This window comes from Tupaia chinensis, unplaced genomic scaffold, assembly GCF_000334495.1.
Source record: "Tupaia chinensis unplaced genomic scaffold, TupChi_1.0 Scaffold000289_1, whole genome shotgun sequence".
Lineage (NCBI taxonomy): Eukaryota > Metazoa > Chordata > Mammalia > Scandentia > Tupaiidae > Tupaia > Tupaia belangeri.
The window spans coordinates 1,582,675-1,603,001 of NW_006159774.1; the positions used below are offsets into that span (position 1 = coordinate 1,582,675).

Sequence of the window (20,327 nt, forward strand, 5' to 3'; positions counted from 1 at the left end):
CAGGCCTCTTTATCTGGTGCCATCCACGCCGCCGAGGAACCCCGCAAGTGCCCCCCGGCGTCCTCTCCGCGCCCACTCCCAGTGCGTCCTCTCCGCGCCCACTCCCAGTGCTTGCCCGCCCCACCCTCTCCGAGCCGTCTCGCCCTCCCAGCCCTCGCGGATCCCCAGTGGGAACCGCCCTTCTCCGCGACTGGAAAGGACTCCCATGCCCCTGGCCGCCCCCATTTGGGACCCTGGCTAATTTCATAGTGAGGAGACCCCTGTGATGCATTTCCCGAAGTAAAGAAGGAAGTCTGTCTTGGGCATTGCTCCCACGCCCTTCCAGCCCCGCTCTCTGCCTCATTCTGTCCCCTTCACTTACTGTCTTTGTCTTAGGGTTCTTTGCTTGCCGCTTTTGCCCTGCACAGGAACCCTAAATTCGTTCACCCTCCCCCCCCCCACACCCCTGCCCTCCAGGGCCTTCTCTCGTCTTGCAGGCAGAACTGCGTAGCTCCATCGTGTTCCCCTAGGAAGGAGCTAGGACCCTTGAGAGGGCATCCTACCACCTTCAACCTTTATTGACTCATTCCTTGGGGGTGGGGTCCCCTAACGAGTGGCGATACACTCAGGACTATTGCTATTCTCAGGAGCTTTAGTGATCCAAAGGAATTACATCTAAAGATGGAGTTTCAGACAGGGTGACATAGTCAAAGAAATGCAGGGGCTTGTGTGTGTGTGAGGGGGTCGTTTCCAGCACCCCACAAAGAACACTACCATGGAGTCATCTATTCTGATTATTTGTAAAGCCCGCCTTGTCCACCACCTAATGTAAGCCCCATTTCCCATGCCCAGGGATCCCGGTCTTGAATTCCTTCCAAGGGTTATCAAAAGAATTACAGAAATCTTTTTCCTTACTTTTTCTACTAAGCATCTAGGATCATTATCCTCCCAAATTGGAGTGTAACAAGGGGTTGAAGAGAATAATGGGAGAAAAAAATTGAGCACTAAATGGGCCAGGCTTTGTGTCAGTATCTTTATGTACACTTTTCACTAAATCCTTGCAACAGGGATGCAACCGCTGATGTCTTGGGTTCTGTTCTTATCCCCACTTGACGCTTGAAGAAACTGATACTTGAAAAAGGGAAGTTACTTAAACTTACAGTTTAGAAGCAATGGAGTCATATTTTAAATCTGGAATCGACTAGTTCTAAAACGTGAACAGGAAGCAACTGTCCCGTAGTACAGTCTCATCAATAGAAACTAGCTAGAACCGGTTGGGGATCTTCTCTGGACTTTGACCTTCAGGTGAGAAACTGCAGTGGGAAATCTATCTGGAAGAGTTCCGTGGGAACAAACATGATCTTTGTACTTAATATTCACTTAGTTGTTTCTTGTGGCCACAGATCAGTTTTTACTTCTAATTTCTTTTTCTCAGTTCCCCTGGGGATGGAGCTAGGACCCTTGAGAAGGCATCATTTCTTAAGAATCTAATAGATAGGCCTTTCTTAAGAATCTAATGATAACTAATGTACCCTCTCCTCAGAGAGTATATGGACATACAAAGAAAATTTTGCTTGGTTTATGCCACTTTTTTATGTAGAAACTTAACACAGGTAGGAAAGCAATGGCTAAAACTTACTAAAAAAGAATGTATTGAGTGTTTGCCTTGTGTCATATACAGCCTAAGTGCTTTACAAACATTTAAGTGTGATTCTGTAACTGTTGCACAAGGAAATCACCATTATTCGTCATGTTACAAAAGAAAATTGAGGCTTAGCTCCTAAGATTCAGAGCCAGGTTTCAAACCTGGGATATCCGATTTTCCATAGATTTTCCCCTATTCTGGCAGTATCTCTGGAATGCATGTAAATGTCAGGCATTGTCTAATACCCGTTCTTCACTGAATGTGAAAGACAGCTAAAAAAATGATAACCCAGAGAATTCCAGCTTCAGTCAAGATCTCTTGGCTAAGGCAGCTCCAGAGAGCCCAAACTTGACTTCTTTCCTTCTTTGCTGAGAATTTAGTCCTTGGTAGGACTAAATACAACCAAACCGAGGCTAAGCCTAGTTTTTCTTAAAGCCAGTGCATTTACTTTGTAATGAAACGATGCAGGTGGATTGCAAAGAAATGTATTGTTATAATTAAGAGCACGTCAACAGAAAAATCCCTTTGGGAGAATATCTGAAAATAAGCAGAATCATGGGACTGATTTGTTTATTTCAGTTGTTGCAGCTGATCAGATTGGGGAGAACTTTGTAACTTGTACAGTAATTAATCTGAGTTAATTGTCAGTAGTCATAAATGAATTCAAGCCAAAGGCCACTCGAGTGGGTTCATGCATTTTTTTTTTTATCAATTTTGCAATGTAAGACAGTTAGCTTTGAAGGAAAATAACTTTTTAAGGAAATTAAAGTTTTCTCTTTTAAATGAAAGTTTAAAGAAAAAAGTTAAATTATGGGATTAATTAAATTAAATAGGATTCAAAAATCAAAAAAAAAAATTTTGGAGAGATTTTTGCTATAGGGTGCGTGTGCTCACCAGACAGACAGAGACAGAGAGACAGAAAGCAAGAAATCACCCCCCAGAGGAGATGGCCACACCACAATCCCTTCTCCTCATTCTCCTCTTGGGATCTTGGGCATGCACGCACACGCACCCGGTGTGAGTTTTAAGCCACTGGGTCCGGGACACGAACCGCAGTCGACTACATGGAAGTCCAGCGACATAGCCATTACACTAACTGCTGGTCCCCAAAAATCAAAATTTTAAGGAGTATTTTTCTGAACACTGTTGTAACCACAAAATTGTGAATACTTGTCCTCTGTATCTGCCGCATATCCGATGCATACCTGTATCACACTATTCATTATGCAGTGCAATAATTAGCGATTTGATTGATCTATTACCCCATCCTTTATTAGATCATGAGAGCTTTTGGAACCAAGGATCGTGCCCTCCTTTGTTACAATAATATCAAGTGCATAGTATGTGTGCAGAAATGTTTGTTCAAAGAAAAAGGAACTGGGAGGAAGATAAAGATCCCCATGGAGTAGATCACAATGCTAAGTGTTTGGATTCTGTTGGTAGAACGGTGTTCCTGTTTACAGTTTAAGTTTTATAACTCAAGTTCATTTTTAGGGTGTGGCCACCATGTTCCTAATAAGAACCATGTCAACCGTTCCTGTGCATTTATATTATAAATAAAGGGATTACAGTTGCCAAGATAATATATTGTTTGTAATCAGGGATCTCCTTTTATTTGTGAATGCACAGAAAGAGAAGTTAGAAGTCACAGTCAACAGAACGAAGAGTGTGCTGGTTTCACATACATTTGTGTCTCCATTCTTTCTGAATCTTTGTCTGTGTTACAGGACTAGTGAACAGATTCGAACCCCAGACATTTGGCGTGGCATTTGAGTAGACTCACATTGAAGATAAAACCAATGAAATGTCTATCCTAAAATACTGGATGGTAAAAATGATAGTAAATTTATTGTCCAGTTGTCGTGGACACTTATGGTAAGATAGTGTACACAGCATGATGAAGGGAGAACAGACCTTAGAACGAAGAGGTTCTCCAGCAGCCCCATAGTGCAGTGGCTAAGCTCTCTGCAGAGGGAGCCAGATCCCACATGGCCAACTGCAGATCTAGTACTGCTCCCAGTGGCTTAAAAACACACCAGGGCACATGTACATGTTTCTAAGATTCTAACGAGATGGAGAAATGGAGGAAAAAAGGGATTGTGGCATGATCTGGCTGTGTGTGTGGAGGGGTTCTTTCTGTCTCTCTCTCATGCATATGTGCCCTCTGGTATAAAAATAGTATCATTTTCATGACCATCAGGTGGCATAATGATTACATCACTGGACTCCCATATAGTCTAGCATGGCTTGAGTCCCACACCCAGTGACTTAAAACTCACTCCAGGCACATGTGTGTGCATGCCCAAAATCCCAAGAGGAGAATGGAGAAGGGACTGCAGCATGGTCATTCCCCCGGTGGGCGATTTTTCACTTTCTGTCTCTTGTCTCTCTAGTGAGTGTACACACCCTATAGTAAAAATCTCTCCTAAAAAAAAATAGTATCACTTTATTTCTCTTTTGTATATCTGTATCTATCTATCTATATACCTATAGGTATGGGTATATGTGTGTATATATGTGTGTACATATGTACATGTATGTGTGTGTACACATGTACATGTATGTGTGTGTACACACACACACATATATATATATATATTTAGCTTTTTGCCATAGGATGTATGTGCTCGCCCAAGAGAGAGAGGAAAAGTGAGAAATGACCCCCTAGAGAGGATGCAATCCCTTCTTCTCCATTCTTCTCTTGGGATTTTGGATGCACACACATGTGCCTGGCATGATTTTCAAGCTGCTGGGTCTGGGGCTCAAACCATCCAGCCACTGGGTCCAGGGCTTGAATCGTGGTCAACCATGTGGGAGCCCAACAACTTAATCACCATGCCATCTGCTGGTCCTCCGAATGTATATATCACTTTCAGTAACATGCATTTTAAAAAAAATTAATAATAAGGGATTCACAATACCTTCTGAATGTATATATCACTTTCAGTAACACACATTTTTAAAAAAATTAATAATAAGGGATTCACAATACCATCGCTCGCTCCCTGAGTCATCTTGGGCAAGTCTCAACTCCACAGTCAGTTCCTATCTATATGTTTGTGATGATTTTACTGCCTTATATATTTCCCAGGGTTTTGAGTATCAAATGAAAAAATACGTATGAATGTACTTTTGAAACTTTAAAATATAAATTATTAAGATATTATTTAATGGTGCAGCCGGCAGGTAATGTGATTGTTGAGGCACTGGACTCCCACATGATGGACTGGTTCGAGTCCTGGACCTGGCAACTTGCTTTCTCATTTTTCCTTTCTCTCTCTCTCTCTCTCTCTCTCTCTCTCTCTCTCTGTCTGTCTCTCTGATCAAATTAAAAAATAAATAACAACAAGGGGACCAGCAGTTAGTGTAATGGCTATGTCGCTGGACTCCCATGTAGTCGACCACCGTTCAACTCCCAGACCCGGTGGCTTAAACTCACGCTGGGCACATGTGCATGCATGCCTAAGATCCCGAGAGGAGAATGGAGGAGAAGGGATTGCAGCGTGGCCTCCCCCCTGGGGGGGGTGATTTCTCGCTTTCTATCTCTCTGTCTCTCTCTGTCTTTCTGGTGAGTGCATGCGCCCTGTAGCAAAAACCTCTCCAAAAATAAATAAATAAATAACAAAACGTAAAATTAAATATATAGTTTTTTAAAAAAATATATTATCTAATGGGAAAAACGAATAATAAGTTTAATAATGACTAAAACCTTTAAGGTAAAAGGCTATATTTAAGATACTGTTCAGAAAGTTGATTATTTTTTCAGTAAAGTCAAATTTAAGGTAAATTTGAAAGATTTGTATGAAAGATGGTTCAGAAAAACTTAGAACTCTGATTTACCACCCCAAATGTTGTCAGGTCTTCCCCTAGATACAGTCTCCAATCACGTCGTTAGTCTTAATATTTTCTCATGATGTGCAGGTCGCTGGAGACAGTTCACTTAATAAAAAGGTTTTTTTGGGGGGCCAACAGGTGGTGTGGGGGTTAAGTCACTGGACTCCCGCATAGTTGATTGCAGTTTGAGTCCTGGACCTGGTGGCATGAAACTAACACCTGGTGCATGTGCCTGTGTGCCCAGAATCCCAGAAGGAGAAGGGACTGAGGCATGGCCGTCCTCCATGGGGGGTGATTTCTCACTTTCCCTCTCACTATCTGGTGAGCACATATGCCCTATTGCAAAAAACTTTTAAAAAAGTTAAAAAGTTTATTTCTCTAGTCGGTTGGTGACATGGCAGCAAAATGGTAAAATGTGATGCTCTGTGAGGCCAACTCACATCAGAAGGTTCTGGTTTCACGTCCAGAGACCTCCCTGAGTGTGCCCATTATCTGGAACTGGCTGAGGCTGGGCGTATTGATGAGAAAATTAATGGTAGAATTGGAATCTAATACTAAAACCTCAAGCTCTTAGATACTGCTTCATTATTTGGCATCAGTGAAGAACTGGGAAACTCATGATCTAGTTTCCTTATATTTTCCCCATTTTCTTTTTCTTTTTTTTTCAGGTTTTTGCCATAGGACACATGCGCATACTAGACAGAGAGGGAAAGTGAGAAATCATCCCCCACCCCGGCAGGGGTCAGCCATGCTGCAATCCCTTTTCTATTCTCCTTTTGGGATTTTTGGGCATGTACACACAGGCACCCAGTGTGATTTTTAAGCTGCCAAGTCTGGGACTTGAACTGCAGTAGGCCATGTGGGAGTCTGGCACCTTAACCACCATGGCACCCACTGGCACCCTTTCCCCATTTTTCAAAAAAAATTTTTTGAGCGGGACCAGCACTTAGTGTAATGGCTATGTCGCTGGACTCCCACGTAGTCGACCGCGGTTCGAGTCCCGGACCTGGTGGCTTAAACTCATGCCAGGCGTGTGTGCGTGCGTGCCCAAGATCCCGAGAGGAGAATGGAGGAGAAGGAATTGCAGCGTGGCCATCCCCCCTGGGGGGTGATTTCCTGCTTTCTGTCTCTCTGTCTCTCTCTGTCTGTCGGGCAAGCACACGTGCCCTATAGCAAAAACCTCTAAAAAAAATTTTTTTTTTGAACTTTATTTCTTTATTTAATTCATTTTAATTTGACCAGAGAGGGACAGAATGAGAGAGAGAGGGAAAATGAGAAAGTTAGCCATCAGGTTCGGGACTCGAACCGAGGCCAGCCACATGGGAGTTCAGCACCCTTAACCACCACAGACAGCACCTGCCGGCCCCTTCCCATTTTTTTAATCACCAGAGGGCATGTGCACTCCTGAGAAAGAGAGAGAGAAAACACTCACCAGTGGGACATAGCTATGCCTCAGTCCCTTCTCCACTCCTCCCACCCACCAGGATTTTGGGCACACGCGTACATGTACTTGGCGTGTTTTTCAAACTGCCAGGGTTGGGACTTGAACTGTAGTTGACCATGTGGGATTCAGCTCCCTTAACCCTTGGACTGCAGAGCTGGCCTTCTTTCCTCATATTTAATGGACGTGATGTTAGCTTCCAAAGACTTGAGTGAGAAATACTTCATCGTGGATACCGTTAAGATGTCTAAATATAAAAGCTGAAAAAAATAAAAACTGAAAAACGTAGGAGGGTTTTGTACTATGTTGTATATATAGTGTTTTCTTTTTAAAAAATTATTTGATTGGGAACCAGCAGTTAGCGTAATGGCTATGTCGCTGGACTCCCACGTAGTCGACCGCGGTTCGCGTCTCAGACCCGGTGGCTTAAATCTCACGCTGGGCGCGCGTGTGTGCGTGCCCAAGATCCCGAGAGGAGAATGGAGGAGAAGGGATTGCGGCGTGACCATCCCCCCTGGGGGGTGATTTCTCGCTTTCTGTCTCTATGTCTCTGTCTGTCTGGCGAGCACACGCACCCTATAGCAAAAACCTCTCCCAAAAAAAAAAAAATTATTTGATTGAAATTTAATATTTATTTATTTAAATTTGACCAGAGAGGGACAGAGAGAGAGAAACTGAGAAAGCAAGCCACCAGGTCCAGGACTCAAACTGTAGTCGACCATGTGAGAGTTCAGCGCCTTAACCACCATGCCACCTGCTGGTGGCCCCTATAGTGTTTTGTTGAGATCCTTCTGGCTCCTCACCTCGAGTGGCCAGCCCTGTAGGCATGCACCACAACACCTGGCTTTTTAGGGTGCTTAGGGAATCAAACCTGGGCCTCCTGCGTGGCCTCCGCCCATCAGGGAGCAGCATCCAGAGCATGCTACTACAGCTGGGCCTTGTTCTGTTTTAACATGTTGCAGCCTCATCTAAATCTAATGAACTCAATACCCATTAGGAAATTGTTTTTCTCTACAGTTTTTCTGAACATGTTTTTGTATTATCAGACACCGGCCTTGTTCAGCCTTTTATTCTATCCTTCTGAGTTCTGTAACCTTGTAAGTGAAAGAAGTTTGATTTTTTTTTTTTTTTTTTGAAAGAAAAGAAAGCTTTTTGAGGAAAGCAGCTGACAACTACTTGAGGACAAAGGATAATTCTGAACTGGATTCTTGCGTCCTGTCTGCTGACATGGAGTTTCAGTCTGTCTTTGTAATAAACACTCTAATAAACAGTCTTGTCTTTTTCACCCAAAAACAGTGGAATCACTCAGCTCTGTCGACAATTATTTAACACAAGTGTCTTTCAGTACCTGTATGTATCGTCCACGTTGCCTCATTTCCCCGTCACACTAACCCTCTGAGGAGGTACTCTTATTAGCCCTGTTTTCATTTTATTTTTATTATTATTTTTTTTTTGGAGAGGTTTTTGCTATAGGTAGCATGTACTTGCCAGAAAGACAGAGAGAGACAGAAAGCGAGGGGGCCATCCTAGGGGGGATGGCCATGCCACAATCCCTTCTCCTCCATTCTCTTGGGATCCTGGGCATGCACGCACACGCACCCGGCGTGAGTTCTAAGCCACCGGGTCTGGGACGCAAACCGCGGTTGACTACATGGGAGTCCAGCAACATAGCCATTATGCCAACTGCTGGTTCCCCCTATTTTATTTTTTTAAGAGAGATTTTTTTTTTTGCTATGGGGTACATGAGTTCGCCAGAGAGACAAAGAGGGAGAAAAGGAGAAATCACCCCCAGGAGCCACGATTGTGCAGCAGTCCCTCCTCTATTGCCCTCTTGGGATTTGGGGCATGCATGCACATACCCCTGGCTTGAGTTTCCAGCCACTGGGTCTGGGACTTGAACCGTGGTCGGCCATGTAGGAGTCCAGCACCTTAACCACCACATTACCTACTGGCCCCTAGCCCTGTTTTTAGAGAGTAGACTGGGGTATAGAGAACTAAGGTATTTTCCAGAGATCCCACAGCCAGTAAGTAGCAGAGCCAACTCTGAACCCATTACTCTATTTTGACAAGACATTGAGTAAGATAAAAATTATGAGTGTGATACATGTTTAAGTCAGCCATGGTGGCACAGCTGTAACCCATGCTCCCAAATGCTAAAAGCCACATGGCAAGGTCCAAGGTTCATATCGAGATGTCCCTGTATACCCCTGGCCTTTGGGCCCTCATGATCTCTGCTGACTGAGGTTGGGGTGGATCGCTTCATTAGTTTCTGTCCTTTCTGCCCAGTATTCATAGCATAGGTCGGTTGTCATCGGGAGGAAAAGTTAGTCTTTAATCACGGTTCTTCGCTTAATATCATCTGGCCTATAGCCACTCTAGCCCAGAAAAGAATTCCTTTAGAGGTTTAGGGTTAAAGGCATTCAAAGAACTATAAACTGGGAACCAGCAGTTAGCGTAATGGCTATGTCGCTGGACTCCCACGTAGTCGACTGTGGTTCGCGTCCCGGACCCGGTAGCTTAAACTCACGCTGGGCGCGTGTGCGTGCGTGCCCAAGATGCCGAGAGGAGAATGGAGGAGAAGGGATTGCGGCGTGGCCATCCCCCCCTGGGGGGTGATTTCTCGCTTTCTGTCTCTCTGTCTCTCTCTCTCTGTCTGGTGAGCGCACACACCCTATAGCAAAAACCTCTCAAAAAAAAAAAAAACTATAAACTGTAACTAATTAAAATAATCTTTTAAAAGATGGGTAATAGTATGTGCTTATTTGCTTTAGAATCCTCCTAAATGAATTGCAAATTGTGATCTCCTGTTAAACATCATCATTTTTGTCATGGTGTATTTATGAGACCCAACCATGTGCTAAATCCTGCCTCTTTGTCACCTCCCGTTCTTTTAGTCTTCTTTGTAGGACCCTATCTTCATTTTAATGTTTCTCTCTTTACTCTTCTTCCTCTATTTCTCCTATTTTCCTTCTCTTCTGTTGTCTTCTTTTTTTCTTGGTCTTTAATCTCTAAAAATTCCAGTTATTTGAAAAACTCAGAGGCCATACAGGTAGTGTAGTGGTTAAGATGGCTAGATCTCACATGGTGATGGCACAGTTCAAGTCCCAGACATGGTGGCTTGAAAAACACACTGGGCATGTGTGTATGTGCCCAAAATCCCGAGAGAAGAATAGAGAAGAGATTGTGGCATGACCATTCCTCCTGGGGGGTGATTTCTCCCTTTCTCTGTCTCTGGTGAGGACATGTGCCCTAAAGCAAAGCAAAGAAAACATTTTGTTATATGTGAAAATCAGATTTCTGTGTCCATAAATTAAGTTTAACTGGAACCTAGCCGTGGTCCGTTGGGTATGTACTGGTTGTAGCTGCTTCTGTACTAGAGCAGCAGAGTGGAGTCGTCACCATAGACTTTATGTCCTGCAAAAGCCTGACATGTTTACTCCAGCCCCTTACGGGAAGGTTTGCCAAATCCCGACATAGAAACCGATGAATAATAGTGACTGAAAAGAAAACTTGCTATATGCTTTTAAGAGGAAAATTCACAGGGCCAGCAGGTGGCGTTGTAGTTAAGGCACTGGATTCCCATATGGCTGGTCATGGTTCGAGTCCCAGATTTGGCAGCTTGAAAAACATAGCAAGTATATAGGTATGCATGCCCCAAATCCCAGGAGGAGAATGGAAAAGAAGGGATTGTGGGGTGGCCATCCTCCCATGGGGGGTGATTTCTCACTCTTTCTCTCTCACTCACTCTCTGTCTCTCTCCAGTGAGTGCATCTACTCTACCTGTGACAAAAACCTTTAAAAAAATGAAAAATCCTCAGCTGACCTTCATTTAGACTACAGTTACACCTTATAAAGTGCTGTGAGTGCCCGGCAGCCTGTTTTTTAGAGACTGAACTCCCAACCCTCCTGTCTTTCCCCACCCAGAGGACACTGTTCTTGGCAGTTTACGACATGAAGTGTTTCATTTGCACTCTGTGAAGGAGGAAGGAAAAGATTGTCTTGTAAATCTCCTGACTTGGGTTTTCAATAATTCTGCAGCCCATCCTTTTGTGTACAGTAATGCGTATGACCCTGAGTCATCAGATTGTGTAAGACACATTTCCAGCCTCTCAGTAGATGAAATCCTGTCTTCTGAAATTTCGAGTAATTATTCTCAATGATGAGCAGAGTTTATTACAGTAAATCAGCTTATGAGGGATTGATAACATGACACGGTGCTCTGGACCTAAGCCTGTGTTATCTAGGAAAGAATGTTTTATGGTTTTTCCGGAAGTGGACCCAACTAAAATTACTAAACAACTTGTCTTTTTCGTCTGTTTCCTTCTTTTCCCTCTTTCTGTCGCTGTCTCTCTCTGGTGAGTGCACACACCTTCTGACAAATTTTTTTAATGTAGTTTTTAAAGATTTATTTAATTTTATTTATCTTTTTTTTTTTTAAGTTTGCTACAGGGCATGTGTGCTTACCAGAGAGATGAGGGGGGAAGTGAGAAAGTTCTGGACTCAAACCATGTGGGGATCCAGCACCTTACCACTTTGATATTTTTAAAACATTTTTTTTTAAAGTTTCCTAGAGGTAAGCATAGTGGGTTTTTTTAAATTATTTAATTTAATTTATTATTATTATCATTTTTTTAAGTTTGCTAGAGAGTATGTGTGTTCACCCAAGAGAGAGGGGTAACTTGAGAAAGCAAGCCACTAGCTCTAGAACTTGAATCGTGGTTAGCCATGTGGGAGTCCAGTGGCTTAACTATCACACCACCAGCTGATACTTGGTTAAATTTAGTTTTAATGTTCACTACAAAAAAAAGTTTTTTAAAGAATTATTTCAACTTTTTATTAATTTATTTGCTAATTTTAATAATTTTAATTTGACCAGTGAGGGACAGAGAAAGAGGGGGAAAGTGAGAAAGCCAACCACCAGGTCTAGGACTCAAACCACAGTCAGCCATGTGCAAGTCCAGCACCCTTCACCACTATGCCACCTGCCAGCCCCCAATACAAAAATTCTGAAGTATAGGCTTATATTCATTTTCAGACCTTTCACATTAGTTAAAAAATTATTCCAGGGCAGGCCCCATAGTACAGTGGCTAAGCTCTGTATCTAGGGAACCAGATCCCACATGGCCAAATGCAGTTTGAACCCGGACCCTGAGGTTTTGAAAAACACAGCAGACACATGTGCATGCATGTCCAAGTCCTAATGAGATGGAGAAATGAAGGAAAGGGATTGTGGAGTGACCACATCGCACTGGAGGTGCTTTCTCTCTCTCATTGTCTCTCTCCCTCTCTCTCTGGTAGGCACACATGTCCTCTGGCAATTAAAAAAAAATTCTAATGTAGTTTTCAGAAAAAAGCTTGATATTTAAAAAAAAAAGTCTAAGTTATAGCAGAGTGATATTTACAGCCAAGTATCATGGGATTCCTAATCCGGGGAAGTGTTCCCACCAGCACAATAAAAGGATTCGGATAGCCCATTATTTGCCACTAATCTCATAAAACAGTAAGAATGATTCAGTCACAAAGTAAGAAATGAGAAATTTGAAGGAATTTTTGTCTCTTTTCTCAGAACTAGTAGATGAGTAAGTTTATTTATGTGCCTGGTAGGGTTTAAACTGCACCTCCTGAAGGGTGTGGTTTACGCGCCTTTATGAACTATATCCGGGTAGGGAAGAATTCTGAGGGTTGAGAATGGGATAATTTCATTTTAAAGCGATTAGAAAAGCATTAAAGTGCCATCTCCCCAGTGTACGCTTCCTGATTATTTTAGCTGAGCATTTGATACATGAAAAGCCAACCCCAGCTTTCAGAATATCCACTTAATTTCATTTTTTTTATCTTTTTTTTTTTTTTTTTTTGAGAGATTTTCGCTATAGGGCACGTGCGCTCGCCAGACAGACAGAGAGAGACATAGAGACAGAAAGCGAGAAATCACCCCCCAGGGGGGATGGTCACGCCGCAATCCCTTCTCCTCCATTCTCCTCTCGGGATCTTGGGCACGCACGCACACGCGCCCGGCGTGAGTTTTAAGCCACCGGGTCCGGGACACGAACTGCGGTCAACTACGTGGGAATCCAGTGACATAGCCATTACGCTAACTGCTGGTTCCCCTTAATTTCATTTTTTAAAAAGAATTATTTTAACTTTTTTTCTCTTTCTCCTCTCCTTTCCCTTTCTTTCTTCCTCCCTCCCTCTCTCTCTCTTCCTTTCTTTTTTACTTCTTTCTTTCTTACCAGAGACGCACAGAGAGGGAGAGGGAAAGTGAGGAAGCCAGCCATCATGTCCGGACTCAATACAGTCAGCCATGTGGGAGGCCAGCGCCCTTAACCACTTTGCCACCTGCTGGCCCCAATTTCTTTCTCCTCATTTGTACATCCGTTTACTCAGGTGGGGTTTTCCAAAACAGAATGTGACCATGAGAACTGAGCACAAGAAAACTGGGCTGGGGCCAGCAGGGGGTGTAGTTGATTAGTCTAGGACAGGGCTGACTGGTGCATGTCTCAGACCTGGTGGCTTGAAAATCACGCTGGATGCGTGCCCAAAAGTCCAAGAGGCGATTGGAGGAGAAGGGACTGTGGCGTGGCCATCCCCTCTACAGGATGATTTCTCACTTCCCCTCTCATTATCTCTCTCTGTCTCTCTCCAATGAGCGCACGTACCTTATGACAAAAACCTTTTAAAAAATAAAAAAGAGAGATCAGAACTAAAATTCAGACCTGGATATTCGTCATTCTCAGGAAATCAAAGTCTAATGAGGGATGTAAATGCACAAAAAATTCAAATATTAGGCAAAATCTAGGTGCCATAAGACAGGTACAAAAGTGCTAACAAAACTCAGCAGAATGTGGGCAGCCTTGTTGTCGATGGTTAAGAGAGTCAGACCCCATACTGATGACAGTGTGGTTCAAATCCCATCCCTATGGATTGAAAAACGCTCTGAACACATGTGTGTGCATGCCTAAAAATCCCAACAGGACGGAGAAATGGAAGAGAAGGGATGGCACTGCGACCACACCGCTCAGGAGGTGTTTTCTCCTTCTCCCTCTGTTTCTCTACCTATCCCTGGCAAGACAAAATAAATAAATTCAGAAGATGTTAAACAAAATTTATAGTTGGAAAGCTTGGTAAGAATTTTATACTTTTTGGGAACCAGCAGTTAGCGTAATGGCTATGGTACTGGACTCCCATGCAGTCGACTGTGGTTCGAGTTCTGGACCCGTTGGCTTAAACTCACACCGGGTGCATGTGCGTGCGTGCCCAAGATCCCGAGAGGAAAATGGAGGAGAAGGGATTGCGGCATGGCCATTGCCCCTGGGGGGTGATTTCTCACTTTCTGTCTCTTTCTGGCGAGTGCACACGCCCTATAGCAAAAAACCTCTCCAAAAAAAGAGGAAAAAAAAAAATTTCATACTTTTTGCATGATAGACATTGGGAATATAAAAATAATTAAGAGGGCTAGGTCATGGCATTATAGTTAAGGTGACTGGATCCCACATGGCTGACTTGAGTCCTGGACCCAGTGGCTTTTAAAAAACACCCGGCACCGCGTATGTGTGCCCAAAATCCCCAAAGGAGGGAGAGACTGAGGAGAAGGGATTGCAGCCTGACCATTCCCCATGGGTAGGAGGGAATGCTTTCTCACTTTCCATCTCTGTCTGTCTCTTGTTTCTCTCTCTCTGGAGAGTACAGGAGCTCACTGGCGAGATTTTTAAAGGAGTAAAAAAGATCCCCTGTCTTCGTGGAATTTATAGTCTAGTGTGTTCAAGACAAAAAGTTATGTACTTTGCCTGGTATACGGGACGCTCGGAGCAGTATTTTTCTAAAGCACCAAATGCTGCCAGTTAATTATTTGTTCTAATCTCTCATTTGGAACCCACTTCACTCTGAAAACCTAGACAAGCCCAGCACAGAGCCTCCAGACTGCCTTTTGCTATAAATAGGCACAGCTGGAAGTAAGAGGGCTTCCTCTATAAAAATATCGGATTTCATTCTCAGAACTCCCACCAAGCTTTCCCAGTTTGGATGCTATCTTGAGAAAGCGCTCTGCAATGAAAACATCTTTAATGGAGACTTTTTTATTTGGAGGTGAAGCGTCAAAGAGTGAACTGATTTAAACGTGGGCTTTTGTAGTAAGATGACCTGTTCTCCATTGTGTGGCCTTGGGACAGTTAGATGGCTTCAGTTTTACCTCGTTCCATAGAATGGACTTAAAAATACCTAGTCCCGGGCCAATGGTTAAGAGAGATGGATCCCACATAGCTCTACCAGGCTCTGGCAGCTTGGAAACCATGCCTGGCGTGTGTGTGTGTGTGTGTGTGTGTGTGTGTGTGTGTGTGTACCCCGAATATTGACAGGCTGAGAAATGGAGGAAAAGGGATTGCGGTATGACTACACATCCCATTCCTCCCTTTCTTTCTCCCTCTCTCTGTCTCTCTGTCTCTCTCTGGTGAGCACACACATTTTGGCAATTAATAAAAGTACTTAGGGGCCAGCAGGTGGCATGGTGGTTAAGGCGTTGAATTCCTACATGGCCAACCATGGTTTGAGTCCCAGACCTGGTGGCTTGAAAATCACTCCAGCACATGAAGTGCATGCCCAATATCCCAGGAGGAGAATGAAAGAGAAAGGATTTCGGCATGGTCATCCCCCCTACCCCCAGGAGTGATTTCCCATTTCCCCCCTCACTGTTTCTCTCTGGTGAGCCCACATGTCCTATGGCAAAAACCTTAATAACTAACTAACTAAATAAATAAAGTGCTTATCCTTTAGATACGGGACTAAAGGAATTTGACACAGTGTCTTGGGCCTAGAGAACCATTCAGAGCAACCTGACACAGTGTCTTAGGCCTAGAGAACCATTCAGAGCAACCGCTGTCATTGTGGTAACACCTGATGGAGCTTTCTCCACAAGTAGCACCGTGTCCCACTTCATATGTCCTCTCAGTAAGTCTGAACCCCCAAAATTAGAACACAGAAACCTCCAGGGTCAACATAGGGCACTTTCAGTATGACTGAGGACATTGATCTCACACGCTGACACAGAATCAGAAAACTGGAGCCCGCTATAACCAAATGCTCAGCGTTTCTGGGTTTTGCCCCGTGTTTTAGAGCTCTTGTCCTGGGTGCCAGCAGGCTCCCAGGCTCCCCGTCTGAACTCTGCTCATTTCCTGGCCTCCTGTTTATTCCAAGTCCTGCTTCCCTGCCCTTTGGCTCTTTGGAGCAATAGCACATGCCTGCCATTTCTCTTCCTCTCTTGCCCAACTCCCTCCCATCCTTAAAATGGCTCTTCAAAGTGTAGCAGAAGCCTTCTGTGGGAAAATCGGTGTTGTGTCTGGGTCTCCTTGGCCCCTCCACAGAGAGGAAAAACAAACTGAAGATGAGGAAGATGCTGAGTACATACCAAAAATTCAAAACACAACCCAGGAGGCTATGGGAATGACCGGGACGGTTAGGGAAAGACAATCACAGATTGATAGCCATGAGTGCCACATGAGAAAAGTCCAGACAAGGGTTCGAGAGACTTCTTTCAGAAGATGAAATTGCTAGCATAACTGACCATTTTGAGAGGAGGTGTAGACAGTTGATAAAGAGTTGGAAGTTGGGTCAGTAAGAAGTACATTGAAAGAGCTAAGCAAAGGGGGGAAAGAAAAGCATGAACTCTTAAAAAAAAAAAAAGAAAAGAAAAGAAAAAAGAAAAGAAAAGAAAAGAAAAGAAAAGAAAAGAAAAGAAAAGAAAAGAAAAAGGGCCAGCAGGTGGCATGGAGATTGAGGCGGTGGATCCCATGTAGCACAGTTCAAGTCTTGAACCCAGGGGCTTGAGAATCACTCTGGGCACATATGCATGCATGCCAGAATCCTGAGAGAAGAGATTGCAGCGTGGCATTCCACTCCCCCTCCCAAGTCTCTCTCTGGCAGGTACGTGTGCCCTGTAGCAAAACTAGAAAAAGATATGTTGTATAAGAAAGGGAAACTAATGATACTTCACTACATGGCTTAGCTTTGAATAGCACACTCATATTCGTGGTAATAATAAAATTTGGACTTGATCTAACAAATTATGATATATTGGAAGGATGGGTCTATGCTTGTGGGGTAAGGGGGAGATAAGAGAACATCCTCTTAATAAGAAAGTCCTTAATAAGAAAGTCAATAGATAATACTCAAAATTAAAAAGACAAGAAGCAACAGAACAAGCATATTATTTAGAAACATGTAGGTAAATACCGAAATACTGAGCCACAGAACAGTTGCTTTTGAGGAGAAAGAAATTGGAATGGATGAGTAGGGAACGGCCCTTTTTTGCACTAATCTTAAAGAACTGTTGTCTTTTTAAACTTTATGCAGATGTAACTGATTTAAAAAAAAAAACAAAACTAAAACTAAATCAAAAGGATTAAAAATGTTTAGCTACAAAGACTGAAAAAGAAGGTAAAAGAGCCAGCCCCGTAGCCTAATGGTCAAAGGAACTGGATCCCACATGGTTGACTGCAGTTCAAATCCTGGCCCCGATAGCCTGGAACACACACACTCTCTGGGTGTGTGTTCATGCATGCCCCAAATCCCTACAGGATGGAGAGATGGAGGAGAAGGGTGCTATTGACCACACCTCACTGCGGGGGTACTTTCTCCCACTCTGGGTCAGGCCCTCTGCCAATTAATAAAAAAGAAAGAGAAGGTAAAGGGACAATTGCTAGAGGGGACATAAATGGTTTACAGATTTTACTTTTAACAAATATGGCTGTGTGTATAAGAGTTTGGAAGAATGTATCAAAATATTTATTCTCTCTGGGTTTAGAGTAATTTTTCCTCTCAATAGGGGGTGTGTGCTCACCAGACAGACAGAGAGACAGAAAGCAAGAAATCACCCCCCAGGGAGGATGGTCACGCCGCAATCCCTTCTCCTCCATTCTCTTCTTGGGATCTTGGGCACGCACGCACATGCACCCAGCGTGAGTTTTAAGCCACCGGGTCCAGGACGCAAACCACGGTCGACTACATGGGAGTCCAGCGACATAGCCATTACGCTAACTGCTAGTCCCGCATGTATTTTCTTTTAATCAGGTAGAAAAGCTATATTATATTATAGAAAAGGGAAAAACAAATTTATTTCTTACTATTTATAATAGTAAGAAATTAGAAACTTGTCTAATAATTATGAAACAGATACTAAATGATGATGCATACACCCAGTGAAATATTTTGCAGGTGTCATTTTTAAAAAGAAACTATAGGGGACAGTAGGTGTGCAGTGGTTAAAGCACTGGATTCTCACATGGTCGAGTACACTTCAAGTCCTGGACCTGGTGACTTGACAACCATGCTGGGTGCATGTGCATGCGTGCTCAAGATCCTTAGAGGAGAATGGAGGAGATGGGATTGTGGTATGGCCATCCCTCTTGGGGGGTGATTTCTCACTTTCTCCCTGTCTCTCTCCAAAGAGCACATGCACTCAGAGCAAAAACCTTTAAAAAAAAATGAAAGAAGAAGCTCTAAACAGATTTCTACTTGTGTAGAGCCTTATGAACTTTTCCTTTAATCATGCTGTACCCTCTGCCAAAATGCTCACTTCTGTCCCTTCCTTTTCATCGTTTTCCCCTTACTGTTACATCCTTCAAGAGGCCCTCTGATAACCGCCACCATCACCTGCCACCCCACTTCAATCTCACCTAACTGTGTGAATTACTCTAGTCTGTGTTCTCAAATATTCTGAACAGGTACTCTATATTTGTCCTCAGTGACGAGGATTGTAATTATCTGTGTATCTGTCTCACCTACACAACTTCAACCTTCTCGAAAACTGGGAGGTTCTTGATCATTTTTATCCCTTCAATACAAAGCACAGGGTGTAAATAGCAGGTGCGAGCACTGGGACAAGTACTGGGTACTACAGAAAACGCTCGTGTTCCACGTGAAGCTGATTAGGGAAGGTTTGGATGAGGACAAGGTGGGAACATTCCTGTTTGGGCTAGCACACCAGGCACATTGCTCAGTGACCACAAGGGTGCAGATGGTGGTGCCGTGCTGATGACAGTGATCATTTCTGTTTTCAACAGATAGCCCCAGTTCGGGCCTTGGACCTTGTGGATGGATTTTGGTGGCCGTCTCGTTCTTATTCACAGTCATAACTTTCCCAATATCAGTATGGATGTGCATAAAGGTAAGAACATTTCACTCCCCCCAGAGTCAGGATGGTGGGGCTTGATTCCTGCCTCCACGGTGGCCATGTGACCTTTGTCCTACTTCCCCACCTGTAAAATGGGAGAAGAGAACAGGGCCAAGCTCATAGGACATCCGTGAGGGTTAAGTGAATTAGTATGGCCAAAGGTGCTCATCGCAGTGCCTGGCACACTCTAAGTGCCCTCATGTGCTTGTGAGTTTCTCTACAACGTCATTAATACTTGGATAGATGATTATCGTTTACGTATTCCTAAAGTGATCGAATATGCTCCAGTTTCAGATAAGCATGACTACAATTTTTTTAAAGAATTATTTAATTTTATTTATTATTATTATTAACTTGACCGGAGATAAAAAGGGAAAGTGAGAAAGCAAGCTGCCAGGTCCAGAGCTCAAACTGTATTCGGCCATGTGGGAGTCCAGCACCCTAATCACATTGCCACCTGCCTACCTCAGAGGAAGAGTCCAGCAGGTGATGTAGCGGTTAAGGCGCTGGGCTCCCACATGGCCAACCATGGTTCAAGTCCCAAACCTGGCAGCTTCAAAATCATGCTGGGTGCATGTACATGCATGCCCAAAATCCCAGGAGGAGAAGGGATTGTGGCATGGCCACCCCACCTGGGGGGCGATTTCTCACTTTCCTTCTCACTGTCTCTCTCTGGTGAGCACATGCACCCTAGAGGAAAAACTGAAAAACGGGGCCTTCAGTTTTTTTTTTTCTTTTTTTTTTTTTTTTTGTCTGATTAACAATGCATCATTTATTGAATAATGTGAACAGCCGAGGGATGAGGGTATGGGTTTGTTCCTGTGTACTCTTCTATACTTTCCCAATTTATGCAATGCATAGCTATGACTTTTTATAGTCAGTAAAAAAAAAAAAAAGTAAATATTAGACAGGCTATTTGTAGAATATTTTTTGGGTGTACAGAAAAAAATATGAAGCCTCTAATCTGCCTAAAGCAGAAATATATATTGAAGAAGCTGTGTGTGTAAATATTTATATTTTGTTTTAATTATGATTTGCATTGTTATCCTAGATTATAAAAGAGTATGAAAGAGCCATCATCTTTAGATTGGGCCGCATTTTACAAGGAGGAGCCAAAGGACCTGGTCAGTACTTGGGTTGGGGACTGTTTGGCCTCTGACATGCTTATTGTTGGTGTAATTTCCTTTCCAGGAGCCTCTTTACTGCCGACCTAGGAAAGAGTTCACGCAGTAGAGGTTGTTTAACAATAGCAGTGGCTCTAGACAGTC

General features: G+C 43.4%; 1 protein-coding gene across 1 annotated transcript in view; it reads left to right on the forward strand.

Annotated features, from left to right (window-relative positions):
* STOM (stomatin) overlaps positions 1-20,327 on the forward strand; it is a 56,437-nt gene that overhangs the window by 11,692 nt on the left and 24,418 nt on the right. The window contains exons 2-3 of the mRNA XM_006150496.2: positions 18,950-19,053; positions 20,111-20,183. Coding sequence (XP_006150558.1) covers positions 18,950-19,053; positions 20,111-20,183 — 177 coding nt within the window. The remainder of the gene's footprint in view (positions 1-18,949; positions 19,054-20,110; positions 20,184-20,327) is intronic.